This window comes from Sodiomyces alcalophilus, assembly GCF_042370955.1.
Source record: "Sodiomyces alcalophilus JCM 7366 unplaced genomic scaffold ACRALscaffold_6, whole genome shotgun sequence".
Lineage (NCBI taxonomy): Eukaryota > Fungi > Ascomycota > Sordariomycetes > Glomerellales > Plectosphaerellaceae > Sodiomyces > Sodiomyces alcalophilus.
In genome coordinates, this window is record NW_027263537.1 from 2,821,147 (window position 1) to 2,839,702 (window position 18,556).

Sequence of the window (18,556 nt, forward strand, 5' to 3'; positions counted from 1 at the left end):
TTATAATAAAGCTTTATAATCCTATGGTAGGCTAGGCGGAAACACTTAAGAATATCTCCTATTAAGATATCCTGAACCTACTTAGCCGATATAGGCACGAAGAACTAGCTAGGCGGAAACACTCAAGAATATCTCCTATCAAGATATCCTAAATCCAATTAGCCGATATAGGCGCGAAGAACTAGGTAGGCGTATACCTATCTAGTGGCTTTATAAAGTAAGTATCTCTCCCCTTCCTTTATATATAATTATCGACTAACTACTACTATTGTAATAGTAATGAGATAATAAGACTACTTATTCTTACCACGCTTTAAAGAATAACCTAGGCCGAGTTAAATATCTATTTATTACGCCGCGAACTACCTAAGAGCTTTTAAAGTAATCACCCGATATACTACTATTTGATTATACTTATAAGATAAACCTGTTTAATATACTACTACTTAGTATCTATAATGAATCGTTTTTATATAAGGCTTTTTAGGCTACTTATACTGTTATCGACAGCGAAGAACAGGCTTAATACGCGTAGGCTTTTAACTGCCTCGTCGAGTATCTTAGCAATAGATTCTCTCTCCCCCACTATATTATTTCTAACTAGGAGCTGGCTTTTATAAACGCCCTAGAGAACTAGTAAAAGCTAATACTTATGCCCTATATCCTATACCATTAGCACGTTAAAATAAATATACTTATAAAGTATAAGCAGTATTTTCCGAAGTGAAAGAAGGTTAGCGGTAAGATTAAGCCTGACGCAGGCTTAACAGCTTTCTTTAAGGACTAGAACTCCTTAATCGATAATAGCTCGGAAGAGCTATTCACGTAGTAACTTCAAGACTTTTAACGCTTTAGTAAGAACCTAGCTCCTATAGTTAATTACGCTATAAATACCTAGATCCGGCTATTTAAGAAAAGGATTATTCGTTACTAGGTTAAACCTAGCCTTAGTTTAGTTACTCCATAACCTTTATCGTTAAGACGTTATATAATAGCTTAAAGTCATTCCTCTATAGCTCCTCTAGCGACTTAGTAATAATAGTATTCTATAAGCTATACTATTTCTAAGATAACTAGAGACAGAAGCTTCTTACTAAGAGGTCTCTTAGAGTAAGTAAGGTATAGTTTTCTATAGGAGGAGTTATTTCAAGCCTAGTTAGGCAAAAGATTATACGCTAGGCTTTATGGAAGATATAACTTAAGATAAAGGCTATACCTAAGCTTAACAGGTTATTTGCTACACAAAAGTTATACATACGTACATAGCTAGATTAGTCAGCTGCCGGCAGACTTATAAAAGTATGCCTCTATAGTAGAGCTCCACGAGCTCGGACTTAGAATGATTATCTTCTTTTCTAATAAAACCTTTATATAGACCTTTGGTCTCCTAGTATATATTTATGCATAGCAAGTAGTAGTAACTGTTCGTTTACTATCGTTCTACCCCTATACTATACCTTAAACTTTTTTTTTTTCCTTTCTTTCTTCTTTCTAGTGATCCGATATTTATATAACGTTAACACACCGTAAACCCGACCATAATAGCCCGTAGTTATCTATATAAATTCGTAGAGAACGTATCCTATAAGCAAACTCGTCTAATAATTATAGCAAAACGAGTCACCGATATTATTAGTAACTTAAAGACGTTTAACACGTCGTTTATCCGCCGTTTTCCTATCGTCACACTTACATAGCGTTTTTCCCTTATCGTTGTTCCACTTTTCCCTTTTATTTTTTCCTAATAGTCTCTTATAACCTTATTTTAATCAGACGCGTTATTCCTAGCCCGAACGCAGCTTTCTATAAACCTATATAGTAAGCTATAGTTTTACTATTCCCCGCTATAAATATAAATCCTACCCCGTCTTTACTATATACCTTTTTATATACTTCTGCCCGCCCGAAGCGCGACTATAAATAAAACCTCTGATAACTACTCAAAAAAGAACTTTTTTATATCTATAGATTTATATAAGTATAACCTAACTAGCTAAGATAATAGTAATTACTAGACGGAGTAATCTTTATTATCCACTAGGAAGGATCTTTACTGTAAAGCAGGACCGAAAGGAAATATCGTATTAGTAGACATAGTAACCAAAGCAGAACCATAGATATAGGACTAACCTTCCTGTTATAAGAGGAAATAGATAACTAGACAGTAAAGGCTATACTTATAATAATACTTAGATAATCAAACATTAATAGAAGCCGATAGCCTAGTAGAATATACTTACGCTAATTAAGCTAAACCCTATAAAATATCCCTACGATAAGTAGGAAGACTATGGAACGATATAGATAGTAAAATTCGATCGAAAATAGACTCTACTCCGTTAATACCTAACTCACCTCCCTTAATATTAACGCACCCCGTAAACCTTTATTCGATTTCGTAACCCCACTTCCCCTTATATAAAATCCCCCCACCTAGACGCCCCTAAACAGTAACTATACTAAGTCATAGACTCTAATATAATAAGGACCTCCCCCTATATAAAATCCTCCTAACTACCCGCCCCTATGCTATAACCGGATAGAGTCGCTAAGTCTAGGTTAATAACTACCACCCTATTAATTACGCGAAACTTTATAAGTACTAGAATAAGTATATTAGGTAACTAAAATAGATATTAACTAAGAAACGTAGGCCTTTAGCTTAGGCACGTATTAATCGGAGCCTAATAGTAGATAACGTAGTAGGTAACCCCACCCTCTATACTAGCCCTAGCCGTAATTATACTATCCGCTGAGTAATTCCAGTAAATAATAAGCGTTTTTATAGGTAGACCTATAACTAATAGTATAGCTAGCGGAAATAACACTACTAATATAAACTATAACTCTTAGGGTGCTAATAGTCTACACGTTTTTCGTCGTAAGCTAACTCTAATCGGGGTTTTTAGCCCGCTAAAGTATTTATCGCTAACCTTAGTAGTATAATCGGTGTCTGACGAGAAAGTGCTATAGCACGATATCGAGCTATTTATCGAAAACGTTAAAGAGTAGGCAACTATTCCCGAGTCGATTAAGGAAGCCCGTATTAATTTACACACTTTATTTATCGGAGAAGCCGCTTCCTGGTAGCTAACTAGCCTTACTATAATATAGCGTAGCGAAGTTCGATATTCGCTAGACGGAGAGTATATAGCCTTATGCCGTTATTAGTATATAAATCCGGAGGTGGGTATAGTAAAAATAGCCGATCTACGCTTTATAGCGCGAGTTATCATTAACGGTTAAGTATTCGCTAAGTGGGCGAACTAAGTTGCCCGCTTATATAAAGCTTTAGGCGCTAGTACTAGAACTAACCTTAATATATAGCAGGAAATCTGGAATCTTATTAATGCCTTATTATAAGAAATCTATGCTCGCCTAGATATAAATAAGTACCTAGATAAGTTTATTCGATAAATTAAAGACTAGATAGTAAACCGCTAACTTTTACTATAATACTAACTATAAAATAGTATATTTCGGGTCGAGTAGCTAGGACCCCCCTTAACTAGCTAGGTAAACATATTTAATAACTATTTATAGTAGCTATAGACTAATAGACTCGCTATATATTATATAGACGATAACGTGATAGATAAAACGGCGGAGGTAAGCGAGTTACCGAATTAGAGATATTTTAAAGGAAGTCGAGGTAACCGAGGTAACTATTTTAATAATAATAACTTTGCCCGTGGATAATTATACTGTAGTAATTCTAATAACCGTGATAGACTTTTTTAGGGCCGCCGGAGCGGCGATAATCGTGGTAATCGTGGCCGTAGAGGCCGGTAATTCCGTAAAGGAGGCCGCTAGTTCCGTAAGGACCGACGCCCATATTAGCGATATATAAGATAGTGGGTGAATAATGGAAATAGTGACCGCGATAGATATATTATATATATAGCTATAGATAACCTAGGTAAAGCTAACGATAAGAAGGAACTACGCGAAAAGGGATATATTTTAGTTAACGGAGTACTTAGCGAGGGAGAGGAAATATACCTTTATAAGATTAAAGAGGAGGAACTAGCTAACGAAATTAAGATTTATTATTCTTATTTCTTAAGCTAAACCGGCTATACTCCTATATAATCTATAAACCGGTAAGCGTATAACCGCAGCGTAGCTACCTTTAGTCGAAAGTATATATCTGCTTAAAGAAGACGAATATAGCCGAAAGAACTGACTAGGTTAAAACTATAAACGTATTAATATAGAAAATACGTAGTATACCTCCGTAGCGGTATATAGTTATTTAAACATGTTTTCTTAAATACCTATATAGAACTAAAGCCGAAAGGATAGGGCCTATATAAAATAGCCCTATAAACCGTGGGATCGAAACCTGAATCGGCAGAGAAGATAGATAGTAGACCGAAACCGGAAATAGGACGCACTACTTAAGATAACGAAATACGAAGCGAGATCGCCTAACTACTGATAATTATAGAGTAAGTTAGCGAACTAACTAGCGAGTACATAGAAAAGATAACTTATAAACTATAAAGACCCTCTAAGCCGGAAGCTCTAAATAGTTTTTTCTTATTTAAACTTAATAAAATTATTAACGTATAGGTATCTAGAATATAAGGACTCGAGAGATATACGTATTATAGGATCGGTATTAGATTCCCCCCCTTACGAGAACCGATAAGCGTCTATATAGACTTAGGATACTCTATAATCCTAGTTAATAGAAAATAGTTAAACGAGTATACCTAGAATATACGATATGGAACTATAATAAAACCGAAGCCTATAAAGGGAGTTACCGGAATAATTAATATACAGGAAGTGGCTATATTAGACTTTTACGTAAATAGTCGTGTACACGATACACCGATCTAAGGCTATTTTATAGTTAAAGCTTAGGTGCTAGATAAACTAAAACCGAAACTGCTACTAGGTATAGTCTTTCTAAAAACCTACGGAGTCGATATCCTTTATTTATCTAGAAATTTGCATTTTACTGGCTAGGACGGAATAATAGTCCTAATCCTAGAATATCTACGAAAGCCAGGACATAGATATTAACGCAGAGTTATAGTAGCGTAAATCATTATAGTACCACCGAAATCTATTATATTAATTCTCGTAAGATATAGTAGTTTGCCTAGAGACTATAAATTCTATTTTAAACTATATAGCTAATATAACGCCCTATTATATATCTATAACGCCGATACTCTAAAGGTCGTGTACTTTATAAATGAAACTAACACGCCTAAGACCTTATATAGGAATAATACAATAGGCCGTCTACGAGATTCCTGGGATAACGACGAGACTAAGTAAGTCGAATAGGTAAACGCCTACGCGCTAGTAATAGCCAAGGGAGGCGAATTTAATAACTCGGAAATTATACGATATATCTTAAAAGCAAGTCCCGAGTAGCTAAAGGAGATAATAAACTATAACTAAGGAGTATTAATAGAGGGAACGCTACCTATAAAGAAATAGAAATATAGTATAATAAAGCCTAAACGACCGGACGATATACCGGAAATTATAATAGAAGATAGCGTCTACGTCTACGCTACTAATAAAGATAAAGTGAGTAAAATCGTTAGATTACTAGAATCCTTCGATATATAGCGCGATTAAGGTATTATACCGCTATTACTATATAAACGTATACGAGTCGAGTCGGCTCTATAGGTAACTAGTAGATAATAAACCTATGTTCCCGGCTATATTAGCTTAGCGGAGAGGATAGAGATATCCTTAATAATAAATTTAACGGATTATATAAACTCGGGGGAATAACTTAGTAGAGGCTACCTATACTTTTCCCTTACCTAGCTTTTATAGTCTAGCGTATAGTCTAAGGCTAGAGAAAAGGTAGAGTGGTTATTAATCTTTATAAATTAAACGTAATAGTTTTACCGGATATATACCCGATCCCGTTATAGGAGGAGATTATATAATCGCTATAAACGAAGAAATAGTTTAGTGCCTTCGATATAAGTTCGTTCTTTTACTAACTACTAGTAAAGAAAGAATATAAGAAATAAATAACTATTATCTCCCCGCGAGGATTAGAACGACCGAACATAGTACTAATAGGCTTCCGAAATTCTCTATTATATATATAAAGATTTATAGATTAATAGCTCTTTAAATATCGGTATTTCTATACAGCGTATATAGATAATATTATAATGTTCTCTGATACTTTTAAGGAGTATATAAAATACCTAAAAACGATTCTTAAACTCTTCTAGGATATTCGTGTAATAAAAGGAAAGTCCGTAGACTTTAGTCAAGGAAAAGATATTATAGAGAAGGCTCGATAGCTTAGTATCGCAGAGTGATCGTAGTATATTCGTTAACTAAGCGCTGACTTTAAACCAAGACTTTAACTTAAGGGATTAAACTAATCCCTTAACGCACGTATAGAGATAGGTTCGGATCAGTGGTCCGTGCGTGGCTATCTGTCCGACTATATGCCGATGGGTCTATGATTATCTTATTATACTGCCCCCCCTTTAATAAGTCTAGTCTCGCAGACTCGTATTATCGTGATGCCTTTAATTACGCGTTTATCGCGATTAATTATCTCTATCTGATTCTATGCGAGCCCTTATTAAAAACCTGTAGGGAGAAAAGAGTGGCCGTTCCTTTATTATATTTATTATCGTTTTATCGCCGACTATACGCCTTATAATGTATCTAAATATTACTATAGAAACTCCGCGATACTTATTATTATTACCTATAGTTATCTAGCCTTTTACGGATATTATACCTAGCCTAGGTAACCGTTTAGCGATAAGTATATAGTTCCTTCGCGTGATTTTCCTCGTAGCTCCTAATTCCTCCTATAACTATCTTTAATTATTATTATAATCACCGATCGTATAACGATCGTTTTTGTTTGCCTACTCCTTAATTCGTTATCACCAGTATTATCGCTATCGCCGATTATCCGCCGTTATATTATCAGTTAATTTATAAGTCGCTATTACTCTTTATAAGCTTAAATATAATGCTAATAAGGGTTAGGAATCGGCCGTCCCCCGCAAGGCGCCTTACCTCTTTTATATATCGCGCCTAGATTATTATACCGGTATTAATTATTTTAATAAGGCCGGCGACGGCACAGGCGCTAGTCGCTATATTGCCTACGACCGCGGCTATTAATAATGTGTCGCTATAAGTTCGCCGACCCTTCGGCGTTTTCTATACTAATTAGTTTTATTAGATTCCTGATTTTATACTAGGTATCGCTTAGTTATTCTAGAATAGCAGTAAGTAAATTTGTATATTAAATGATAACCTAATACCGGTAGCTCGGCGTCGTGGCTATAAGCGTATTTCTAAGGCGTATAAGTGGTTCCGTATAGTTATAGACCGTGGAGAGAAAAGACTCTCTATAAAAATATAAGTCGTTAATTTTCCGGCGATCCCTCAGCTATATTCTAATAGTTAGTAGATTTAAACGCTTATTTTAAATAGGATTTCTTCTTCTTATTCGATAATAACAGTTAACTTTATATATTGATTAGGTTATATTAATAACGCTAAGGCTTTAGCGTTACTAGACCTTACTTACCCTTCCAGTAAAGATAATCTACGCGATATTAAGTCGTTTATTATTTTTGTTACGGACCTAGCGCCTAATAGTTATTACCCTTTTAACTATAAGGGACGCTTAGGGGCCTTAGATACTTTTCCGGTCCTTAATAGTCTCGCTAACCTCTTAGCGGCTATTAATAATCCCCGGCGCCCTATTTTAGTATGCTATTTTACCGGTTATTCTACGGCTCCTCGGTATAGTTATATTATTAACGACGATATCGACGACCCTTTTAGTAACAATACTGATAATAAGGTTACGCCTACTCCTTATCCTATAGCAACCCGTCCCCGTCGCGCTGCTTATTATTAAGCCTCTGCCGCTTTATCGGGCACCCCGGCGCCTCCTCCTAACGCTAAGTATACGCTGCCTAGTCCGGTCCCTGCCTTTTCCGATAAAGAGGATATCCCTTATCGATAGATTCGCACGCCTTATCGCTATACACCTGCCGCCCCATCGCCTACTAATAATAATAATACCGGCGCTACTATGGATAAGACCGACTTCCACAGTTTTAGTAACTAGGTTTTTTTACGGTTCGCTAAGTAATCGCCGGTAAAAATCGCCTAAAATAGCATTAAACTTTATATTAATAGTTTAGGATTTTAGGACTAGTTAGGGCTTAACCCCGTTTATTTAGTTACTATAAGGAAAAAGTTATTATAACCTATAATTAAGTTTTTATTTTTATATCTGATAACCCTTCGGCGCCTCATACTATCTTATCGTCGTCCTACTTTTTATATATATATTTCTTATGCTTTTAATACCTTTTCTGGATCCCTAAAGCGTTTACTAAGTAGTCCTTTAGTTCCTAGGTATTATATTCTACTAGCTAACCTACCTACTTTATAAAAAAGAACGTTTTATATTACTCTTCTTTTCCCCGATATCTTCGTTCCTCTAATCAACCCGAGCCTAATCCGCCTACCTATAGTTAATCCGATTTAATCCTATTAACCCGATTAACCTAGTTAGTCTAGTTAATCCTACTTCTTCTTTCTGTTCCTTTAAGCCTAGGCACGATTCTACGGCTTTAAAGAGTCCTGCCGCGAGACCCGATTCCTATTCTTCGCCTACCGACTCTACGAAGGAACTAATAAACCGATCTGCCTTTTATATACCGTACCGTGCCACGGCGCGGAAAAGATCCGACCTGCGTGCTCTACGCCTATAAACCGAAAATGGACTGCCTGCCTTATAGACAGTCTGGTTCTACGTTTTACGTCGTTAATCTTTTACTAAGGCCGCCGCGTTCTATATTCCTGTAGAAGGCCGCCGCGTACCCTATATGTGTGTTTGTTATTATAATCTTCTCGAAGAATAGACTAGGGCCGCCACCTGCCTACTACTATTACCGCCGCCGTGTTACTTATTCCTTATACCGAACCGAGGAAGCCGCTACTACCGCCTAGCTTAAGCACGAAGGACCTACGAGGTTACCTTTATGTCTTCGAGGTAACCGTCTTTTAAGCTCGCGTCTTTAAGAAACGTCTCTAGGAATATTATAGAAAGGCGAAGCCGTCACTATACAGAACGGCTTAGGCAGTGTGATCTCGGACAAGTCTTCGATAACAGGAGTGCTTAAAACCACGAAGTGCATATAACCAAAACAACACATATAATAAGGAGACCTTTAGAAAAGGTTCTAAGAGGTGCGCGCTGCTCTAATTAGGGTAACGTAGCTTAAACGAAATAAATATAATAAATATAGTAAAACTTAGGGTTAAAAGGATAATAATTATGTAGGATAATAGGCATTCTCTGTGTCTAGGTGGCGTCGCTATGTATATATAATATATAAGATAAATAAAAAAGCGCGCGTCTTATAACGTTATATAACGTCCTAACGATATAGCACTAGGTCTCCGATCCACCCCTCTATAATCGGCCCGAGTTATCTTACTCACGTCCTTATAGCTATAATAACTCTAAATATAATCAGGTTACCCTAATTAAGCTAAGTATAATCTAGTAAAACCATCCTAAAACTCACTTACGCTTATAAAGAGTCCGTCCGCCGACTATATAATCCTCCTTCTCGGTATATACTCGCTTTATAGTAGCCGTAACTATATTCTTATCCTACTTAATCCTAGCGTTATACCGTAACTATCCTTCCTAGGGAATCGCGCGTAAAGGCGGTATATATAAGGAACTATTAATGGCGGTATCGTGAAGTATCGCCCGGTAGACACTATTATATAAATAAACCTAATTATCTTAAGAGAATAAGCTAGGTCTAATTAGACTAACACGAGAGTCTATAGGGCGAGGATTATATAGTCTATAGAATAGATAACTACGAGATATCTCGACGCCCTTATCCTGCTCCTTTATATCCTTAACCCATTTACCTTAGATATTAATCTTCCTAGGCTATACTAAGACCTTTTTTAGCGATATCTAAATAATCTTGTAGCTATTTAGGTTAATACTAGTAAACTTAGAAGATTTAGAGGACTTAGGAGTCTTCTTAGGACTCTTTATAACCTTAGCGATCTTCTTAGGCGTGCTCGGTGCTAAGGGCTTCTTAGAGATAGCCTTAGGTGTCTTAGGACGCACCGGGATACTAGTATCTTTCTTAGGAGTGCTCCTAATTAGCGCCTAAGTCTTCTTCTTAACCTGATTAGAGGAACTAGGGGCAGCAGGCTTAGACTTAATAATAGGTTTATTAATAGGGGTGAAACCTATGCTTTTAGGAGGAGGCGGTAGAGGGGACTAAGGGACTACCAGGACTACTAGTATCTTCTAATAGCTAAAACCAAGAATTACTCTAATATAGGATAGCCATTCTTCCTTAATATAATAAGCATAAGCTATACCGTTATTCGAGTAGCAGCGTCCTTATATGAACCGGTAAATCTTTAAGCTTTAAGGGAATAAGTAGCCCTCCTAGATAATAGCTTATATCTACTCGATAACGAAAAGGCCGTATAAGTAATTATCCGTTTAACGGGGACCGGGGATAATATAGAAACGGCGAGTAAGGCTAGAGACGGCCTTATTAGGTGTATTAATACTGCGTAGCTAACCTATAGCGTACTTAAATAACCGTAAAAGGCGGTCCTTAGTATTACTAGTGTTCTAAATACTATTATACCTATATATATACTATATCTCTTAATCTATAATTAGACTAATAAAGTGATTATCGAAGTAATAAATAATAGGGATAAAGCGACTTCTTTTAATACGGTTAATTACCTTAAGCGGCTAAGATAAGTAGACCGCTATACGGCTATTTAACTCTTAGTAAGGCGTAACACTAATCTATACTAAGGGACGGGTATCCCCTTATCTACGCTTAAATATAGCACGTATTATATCCTTTAAACTGCCCCTTTCTAGCTATCTCTTATTTATTAGGTTATAGTATATCCTAAAGGATAACTATATTACCGGGTAAATATCTTGTGGCCTCTTAGCGAATATACTTATTATAGGAATATAAGGTAGTATTATATTAACCGTGATAGCGTTAAGCTCGCTATCTATAGTATTCTTAAAGAGGCATTAGACTATATATATATTATCTTCTAGCTACTAAGGAAAACCTATAAAGGGGGTAGCGTTATCGGGGATATTAAATAAACGGTATGGTAGTCCTTATATAGGGAATACCTATTTGCTATTATTAGGGTTATTAATATGGCGGGGGCGTATGGTCTTATTAATAGTGATACGGGTAGCGGGAATAATATTAGCGGTGAGGATAGGACCGGCGGGAGCCGGCTCCTAGTAGTTAAAGGTAGGGGATACGGATATTCTAAATATCTTTATTAGCCTAATCACGGTAACGTATAGGTGGCGGATATAGGGAAAATATATAAGGGCGGCGAGGTAGTAGATAGTAAAGAGATAGATGGCGGGGGTAAGTTAGAAAAATAAACTTAACGATATAGGAAAAGAGAGGAAGAGAGGGAAAACGGGTTAATTAGAGCTAGTAATAGGGGATATATATTCTTTATTGATATCTAATATTTCTAGGTAGTGCCTCCTTTACGAGACTGGCTTTAACCGGAGTTTCTATTACGGCTACTAGTTAAATAGGGTCGTGATTATCAAAGAAAGGGTAATCCTAATACTATTTATGGTTTTCGGATAAAGGTAACTTAGTGAATTAGGCGCGGGATCTAAATACGGAAGTCGGCTTGCTGTGTGACCGATCTGATTAGACGAAAAGATTAGATAGTACCTTTTTTATTATACCTATAGTCGCGACTATATAATAAAGCGATGTAAGGAAGGTAATCGTGAATCACGCTTAAAGCCTGATCTTTTTAGTAACTTAAAATAGGCTGTTTATTTAACTACGCCTCCTTAAGTCACTAAAACTGTAAATCGCTAGGCCACGTCACCTATTATCGAGGGATATAAGGCAGAGGGCTGCTAGCCGGAGGCGTATCTTTCGGGTTCTGCGTCTTTATATTATCTTACGACTCGATATCGTGTTTTCCTATAAACTTCCTATTATTAATAATAATAATAAGATTATTGATATATCCGCTAAAGCTCTAATTATGGGGCTTAATAACCTTAGCTTTTATAAGCGTAAGAAAGCCGTGGCTTATTAAGAGTTAGTTCGTCCTATGCCGTGTTTCTGGTCTAAGACACGACTTATCGCGGGTACGGTTAATAAGTATAATATTTTTTATAACGGTCTAAGATATAGTGGTGAGTTCTCTTTACGCTTCTTATCGTGTTGCCCTGATTAGGGTAAGCTGATATTATAGATATAGGTAAACTCGTATTTTATTTAGTATAAAGTGGCTAGTAAAGGTAGTATATCGTATATCGAGCTGGACTTTATAGGCTAGGTTATCTAAGGTGACTCTAAGGCTACCGTCGTAGGCCGGGTATAGGATAGTCTGCTAAATCTCGCTAATAGAGACGTGGAATAGGAGCTGTTTAAGAAGGTAAGGTCTAGTAATGGTTTATCTTTGTTTTATCGCTGTGTATTCGTGGCTAAGGACCTCGCTAGTCCCTAGAGGGAGTATATTATAAAGACGGTAACCCGGGCTTACGCGGTTAGAGCCCTGATTATCTAAGGGTTCGGGGTTATTAATAAGGTGCCGTGTTAGTGCTATAAGGAACGGTAGTCGGCTATAAGTAATCGGGTTAATAATAAGATTACTTATCCTTTCTTTAAGTACGTGTCGCTTTAACGTAACGATCGATTTCCGGACTATACTAACTGCTATTTTCACGAGATAGCTTACACGTATCGCGATAACGGGCTTTAGAAGCAGTTCTATTAGTCTGATTAGAAGGTCTTATAGCCGGATAGTAACTATATAGGTATTAGTTACTCTGATCTATATACTAAAGACTTACTGGTGCTGCTATAGTCCGTATACGATAATAAGATACGTCCACGGCTATCGCCTTAATACGGCGTCTTTATAGTAAGTACTATTACTCTATGCCGTGAAAGTGCTTAGCAGATACGCGACGTTTATAGAGGAAGGGGTCTTAAACCGTGGGACTATATAATGGCATAGGTCCCTGTGTTAGCGTATAAATATAAGGACGATCTCGAGCAGTTCTGTTATACTATTTAGAATAACCCGATAAAAAGGGATTAAGAAAAGATAGTAGAGTGGTATTATATTCCCTTTATCTCTAGGGCTTAGGTTTAGCGGTATAAGTCGGAAGTATATAGCCCTAGTAATAGCGACTATAAGAGTAAGCCGGAGTAAGATATAGATAGGTGATTCGGGTAGTGATTACTATAATTAGGGTAACCTTAGTATAATTAGGATATTTTTATTTTAGTGCGTGGCGTAAACGGGTAAAGGAAAGGTAGATAAATAATAAATATATTTAGTGGATATATCTTTACGGTATCTACTTAGTTAGTACGTGTAAATAGGAAATAGTAATAATAAAATATAAATAAAAGGAACTAATAAAAGAAATAATAAGTGGAAGGGTATAGAATAGGGTGATTAGGGTAATAAAGGGTAAACGGGAAAGAAATAGGAAAAAGAGCGAGTTAAGGAGTCCTAAAAGTGGTATTTTCGTTTTAGGGGGTGGTGGTTAGTTTTCGAGGATAAGCAGATAGCGGTACCTTATATATCCTCGGCCCTAATACTATATATAAGACTCCTATTAAGTATAGTATTACTACGATTAGGTTAATTAGGTAGGAAGTAATAGTAGGGGATAAAGTATAAGGTCTTAGTATAGTCCTTATACTCACTTAGGTTAAAGTCAGGATCTCTAGGGATATAGACTTTAACTCTTCCTAACTATATCGCTTTCCGGAGCTCCGCTTCTAACCTCTTATAATACTCGCCTAGTATATCCCGAAGTCTTGTTAACCGTTATAAGAGTGCGTTAATAGTCTAATTAGGGGAACCAGCGTTATCTTAACGCTTATTATCCTCGGCCCTAGTATCTTTATTAGTGGATTCACCTAGGAGGAGGGGTGCTTTAACTAGCTTTTTATCGATAAGGACGCCGCGGGCAGGGTACGTAATTATTAGTTCTTTAGCATAGTCCCTTTCTAGTATCGTTTAGTCCTTAGGTTCCTAGTATCCGTCTTCGTCCTGGATGAATTTCTTAAGGCGGTTAGCGGTAAAGGTAACGCCCTAAAGCTCTTCCCCTAATAAAGTCGATAACCTAAAGGTCTTATTATCCTAATTAGATAATATAATACGAAATAGGCTATTCTAGCGGTAGTCTAGCTTCTTATCGCGGCTTATATCGATAGCTAGCTTAGTATTATATATAAGGACGAGGTCGCCGACTCGGAGTCTTTACTTATATAGGGTCCTAACTCTTAAACGGTTAATAGAGTCCGTTTTCTGCTGCTATTACTTATTAACTATATCGGCGGCGGTCCTCCGGTTAGCTTCTAACTAGGCGAAGGCCCTTAGGCGTAGTAATATCTTTTCCTTAGGGGTCTTAACGCGGCCCTAGTCGAGCACTCTCTAGGTAAGCTAGGTCGTCTTAATAGGCGTGATAGCCTTATAGCTATAAAGGAGGTAAAAGGGGGTCTTTCCGGTAGATACTCGGATAGTCGTGCGGTCCGCGAAAAGGATTATAAGCAGGATCTTATATAACGTACCGCGGTAAATCTTCTGCTAGATAGCCAGCGTATAGGCGATAGGCTTATATCCTACCTTATTTAGACTATTAGCGCGGGGGTAGTAGGTAAAGATAACCTTCCGCTTTATTAGGTACGCCTAATTTAGCTTAATCACGCTGCCCTTATTCTTAGGACCTCCGTCCACGATAATATACTAGTATAGCCTATACCGGCAGATAACGTCTTCCTATAAGAATATCGCGACGGCTTATAACGTGTTTTTCTATAATAGACGGGCTTCGACCTATCCCGTGAATATATATCGAGCCTCTACTAAGTAGTACCCGTTAAGATACTGGATATCGAGACTTACTTATATAAAGGGAAGGGCTTATTAAGGTAGTTAAGTAACGATTAGGGGATCTTCGCGTGCTTTACCTCGGCGGCTTTAATACTCGGCGTATACTTTAATAACCTCCTTAGTCTGCTTATAGATACCGTCCTAGGTATATAAGGGGGTAAGCTTCTAGTATATCCGGTCCCTTATACGATAGCCTGACTCGTTATAGGCCTTCCTAATTAGGGTAACCTAAGTCTTTTTATTATTAATCCACCTTTTAGGAGTCGAATCTTTCTTAGTAACTCTTGTCTATAGCAGACTATCCTTTATAAAAACACGGGTTAATCGATCTTTAACACGGTAGGCGCTATAAGGGTCTATTCCAGAGGGTATCCATAAACTCGTTAAATATAAGGCCACTTATTAAGAGAACTAGCTTTAGGTAATATCCGGGTCTAAAACGTCTTTAGCCAGGGTAGGGTTATTAAACCTTTTATCCGTATCCGCGAGGAAGATTCGGCTATTAATAAAGTCGTTAATATCTCCCTCTATAGCGTTATTAGCCTAATTAGACGGAGTAGCAGGTATCCTTAAAAGTCTATTAGCCGTAGTATTCTTAGTTCCCTTAATATATTTAACCTCGAAGTTAAAGAGTCGGATCTAAGTAATCCACCGAGTAATAAGTGCGCTAGGCAGGTCCGTAGCAGAACCACTAAGCTAGGATACTAAGGCTTAAGTATCTATTTCTAGTATAAAGCGGACTCCGTAAAGGTAGTTACGGAGTTAGCGAAGCACCTTTAATACTCCTCTTAGTTCTAGCTTACTAGTATTATAGACCTTCTCCGCCGGGCTTTATCTACCGCTTTTATACCGGGTAATAGCTCTCTTCCTATCGATATACTAGCTTAAGATCCCGCCCTAGCCCTTAATATATACGTCGATAATTATATAGATAATACTAGCCCCTTTACTATACTTAATAGTGATTAGAACTAGTATAGAGGTTAGGGTAACCTTAAAAGTGTTTATAGCGTATTACTAAGGCTCGCTTTATAGGAAGATAAAAGTCTTTTTTAGTAGGTCTATTAACGGCCCCGCGATAATAGCGACGCGGTAGATCCAGATACGGTAAAAGGTGGCGAGACTAAGAAAATAATAGACTTTAGAAATAGTCCGGCACTTCTACCACTTAGTTAACTTAGCCACCTTAGCCTGCTTAGGGGAACGATTATCGGTTCCGTATACGTAGCCTATAATAATAGCCGCTTTTTAATACTATTAGCTTTTAGCGCTAGCTATAGTGCCTTTAGCGAGCTTTATATTAAGAAGGACTTTATCGATATTACCGATATACTTAGCCACGTAGCGGCGAATTCCAGGTCTAATTAGGGTATCGTTATAGGTAATAGTTAGCCTTTTAACCGCGATATCGTTAATAAAGGGTTAATAGCACTAGGGAATAAGGTTATAAAGGATACGGGTTATAGCACGTATAAATTAGGCCACTAAGTTAGTCGCCGCTTACGGAAGGGTATATATCCTAAAAAGTCCTAAAACCGTAGTAAAGGTTATTAAGTCCCTTAATTCCTTATCGAGGGTGACCTGGTTATAGCCGGAGAAAAAGTCTAAAAGGGAAACTATCTTATATATACCGAAGTCCTTAGAAAACTCATTAGCCTTAAGCGGGATAAAGGCATCGTGTAGGGTAATAGCGTTAATCTTAGTAGCAGAGTTAATAAGGCGTATATTACCGTCTTTCTTCTTTATAAGGAACCAGGGGTTACGGTAGGCCGCGTGGCTTTCCTTAATAACCCCCTTATCCTTCCTATCCTTAATTATCTTAATAATAATAGACTCTAAGGCTCTCGGGATAGGGATCCCTTTTACCTGCTATACCTTATACGGAACCACCTTAATCTTTTATAGCGGGGCGACTTTAGGGTTAAGCCTCCCGTATTCCTGCTAATCCTATATAAGGGTAGCTTCGCGGTTTAGGAGGGTCTTTATTAAAAGCTCCTTTTTTATAGGTAATAGATAGTCGATAGAGTCTAAGATATCTTTAAGTCGTTCTTCTATAAGTCTCGAGTAAGGGGTAATCTTAGAGAACTTTAGGGTGATTAGGCTAATAAAACGGTTATCTTCCTATTCCTATATATCCTCGGGGATTTCCGCTAAGATCTTCTGCTTCTAAAGGGGGTCGCTTTCGGGGACGGAATTATTAAATAGCGCGTTGTTTATAGGGTGAATCTTAAGGGCTTTCGGCTTATATATAGTATAGATAGCCTAATTAGGCTTATAGTATGCCTCCTCGATTAGGTCCTAGTACTTTTTCCTTTTCGCGGTCTATAGCTTCTTTATAGCCATTATAGCGGCGCTAGTAATACGCGTATCTTCGGCCCTTAGAGCCGATAACGCTAATAACTAGTAAGACTTCTATATTTCCGACTTAAAATTAGTATAAGTGATTTAGTATAAATTAGGCTAATTAGGGTAACTATAATAAGGATTTATAGAAAAATATAATAGTAGAGGAAAAAAACGGTGTTTATAGTGTTATCGGGCTTCCTTATTATATTTCCTATACCCTCGGCCCTAATTCCGTAGTATCGCCCTTAAAGCCACGTATACCCTTAGTAAAAGTGGCTTAATCTCCTTAGAGAACACGAAGGCTATTAGAGACGCTGCGTCGGCGTCCCTAATCGTGTATTAGATTTTATCGCCCTCCTTTAGAATATCTAAAGGGTAATAGTTAGCCTTTTCCTTAATAAATAGCGAGGTAGCGGCCCTAGGCTAATAGGTAGGGTCGTTATCCTAGAGCTAATATTAATTAGCCTGATTAGACCGATCTTTATCGATCCGACGCCTTTTATTAGCCTTATAGTTTAGCTAGCTTTAATTCCTCGGTATCTCCTTAATCTACTCACGATAAGCGATAGGCATAAGAATACGGGCGTTACTAAGCGTAAAGTCGGTATCGATCTAACTATCCCGGAAAGAAAAGAACGCTTTAGTCTCCTAGATCTATAGTATACTAAGTAGTATATCGGGCCCTAGACCGGGGAGAACTTAGAAGTTAAAAACGCTACTCTATCCGCTAACCTATAAACGCTCTTCGAGGTACCCTATACACGGCTATCCCTTTTAGTTATTAACACCCTTAATCCGGATTTCGGTTTAGCTAATACGATATTCTAAACCGAAACGTTGTATAGTGTCTATAAAGATAGTATTAAAGGTGGCCCCTATATCGATAATAGCCTTAATAAAAACGTCGGGGTTATACGTTAAGGCACCCTTATAAGTAAGCCTATACTTTAAGACTATATATCGGGTAATAACTAAAGGGTTATCGGTTTTAGGGACTACCTCCTTTTTAATAATAGTAAGGGTATTTAAGCTAGCGTTATTAGGTCGGGTAAATAAGACGGTGTATCCCTTAGACGAAGGCGGGGGAGGAGGTATACTAAGGGGACCTTATCTATTAAGGAAAAAGGCTTTATTAGCGGTTAGGCGAACGATCTCGCGCTAAGGTTAATTAATCTCGGCGGTATATATCCTCTTATTATTTCGTAGCCTTATTTCCGGGTCGTTAATAAGGTGG

The 18,556-nt window shown here is 37.4% G+C and overlaps 1 protein-coding gene across 1 annotated transcript; it reads right to left on the reverse strand.

Annotated features, from left to right (window-relative positions):
* Positions 1 to 1,506: 1,506 nt before the first annotated feature.
* On the reverse strand, positions 1,507 to 3,835 carry ACRALDRAFT_1070411 (uncharacterized protein; the record flags this gene model as incomplete). Its single annotated transcript, XM_071017764.1, has 11 exons — positions 1,507 to 1,556; positions 1,694 to 1,728; positions 1,760 to 1,803; positions 2,131 to 2,157; positions 2,241 to 2,257; positions 2,356 to 2,384; positions 2,519 to 2,529; positions 2,934 to 2,967; positions 3,105 to 3,135; positions 3,464 to 3,512; positions 3,734 to 3,835. 11 exons carry the CDS (start codon positions 3,833 to 3,835, stop codon positions 1,507 to 1,509), a joined length of 429 nt encoding a protein of 142 aa, XP_070873725.1.
* Positions 3,836 to 18,556: the final 14,721 nt, after the last annotated feature.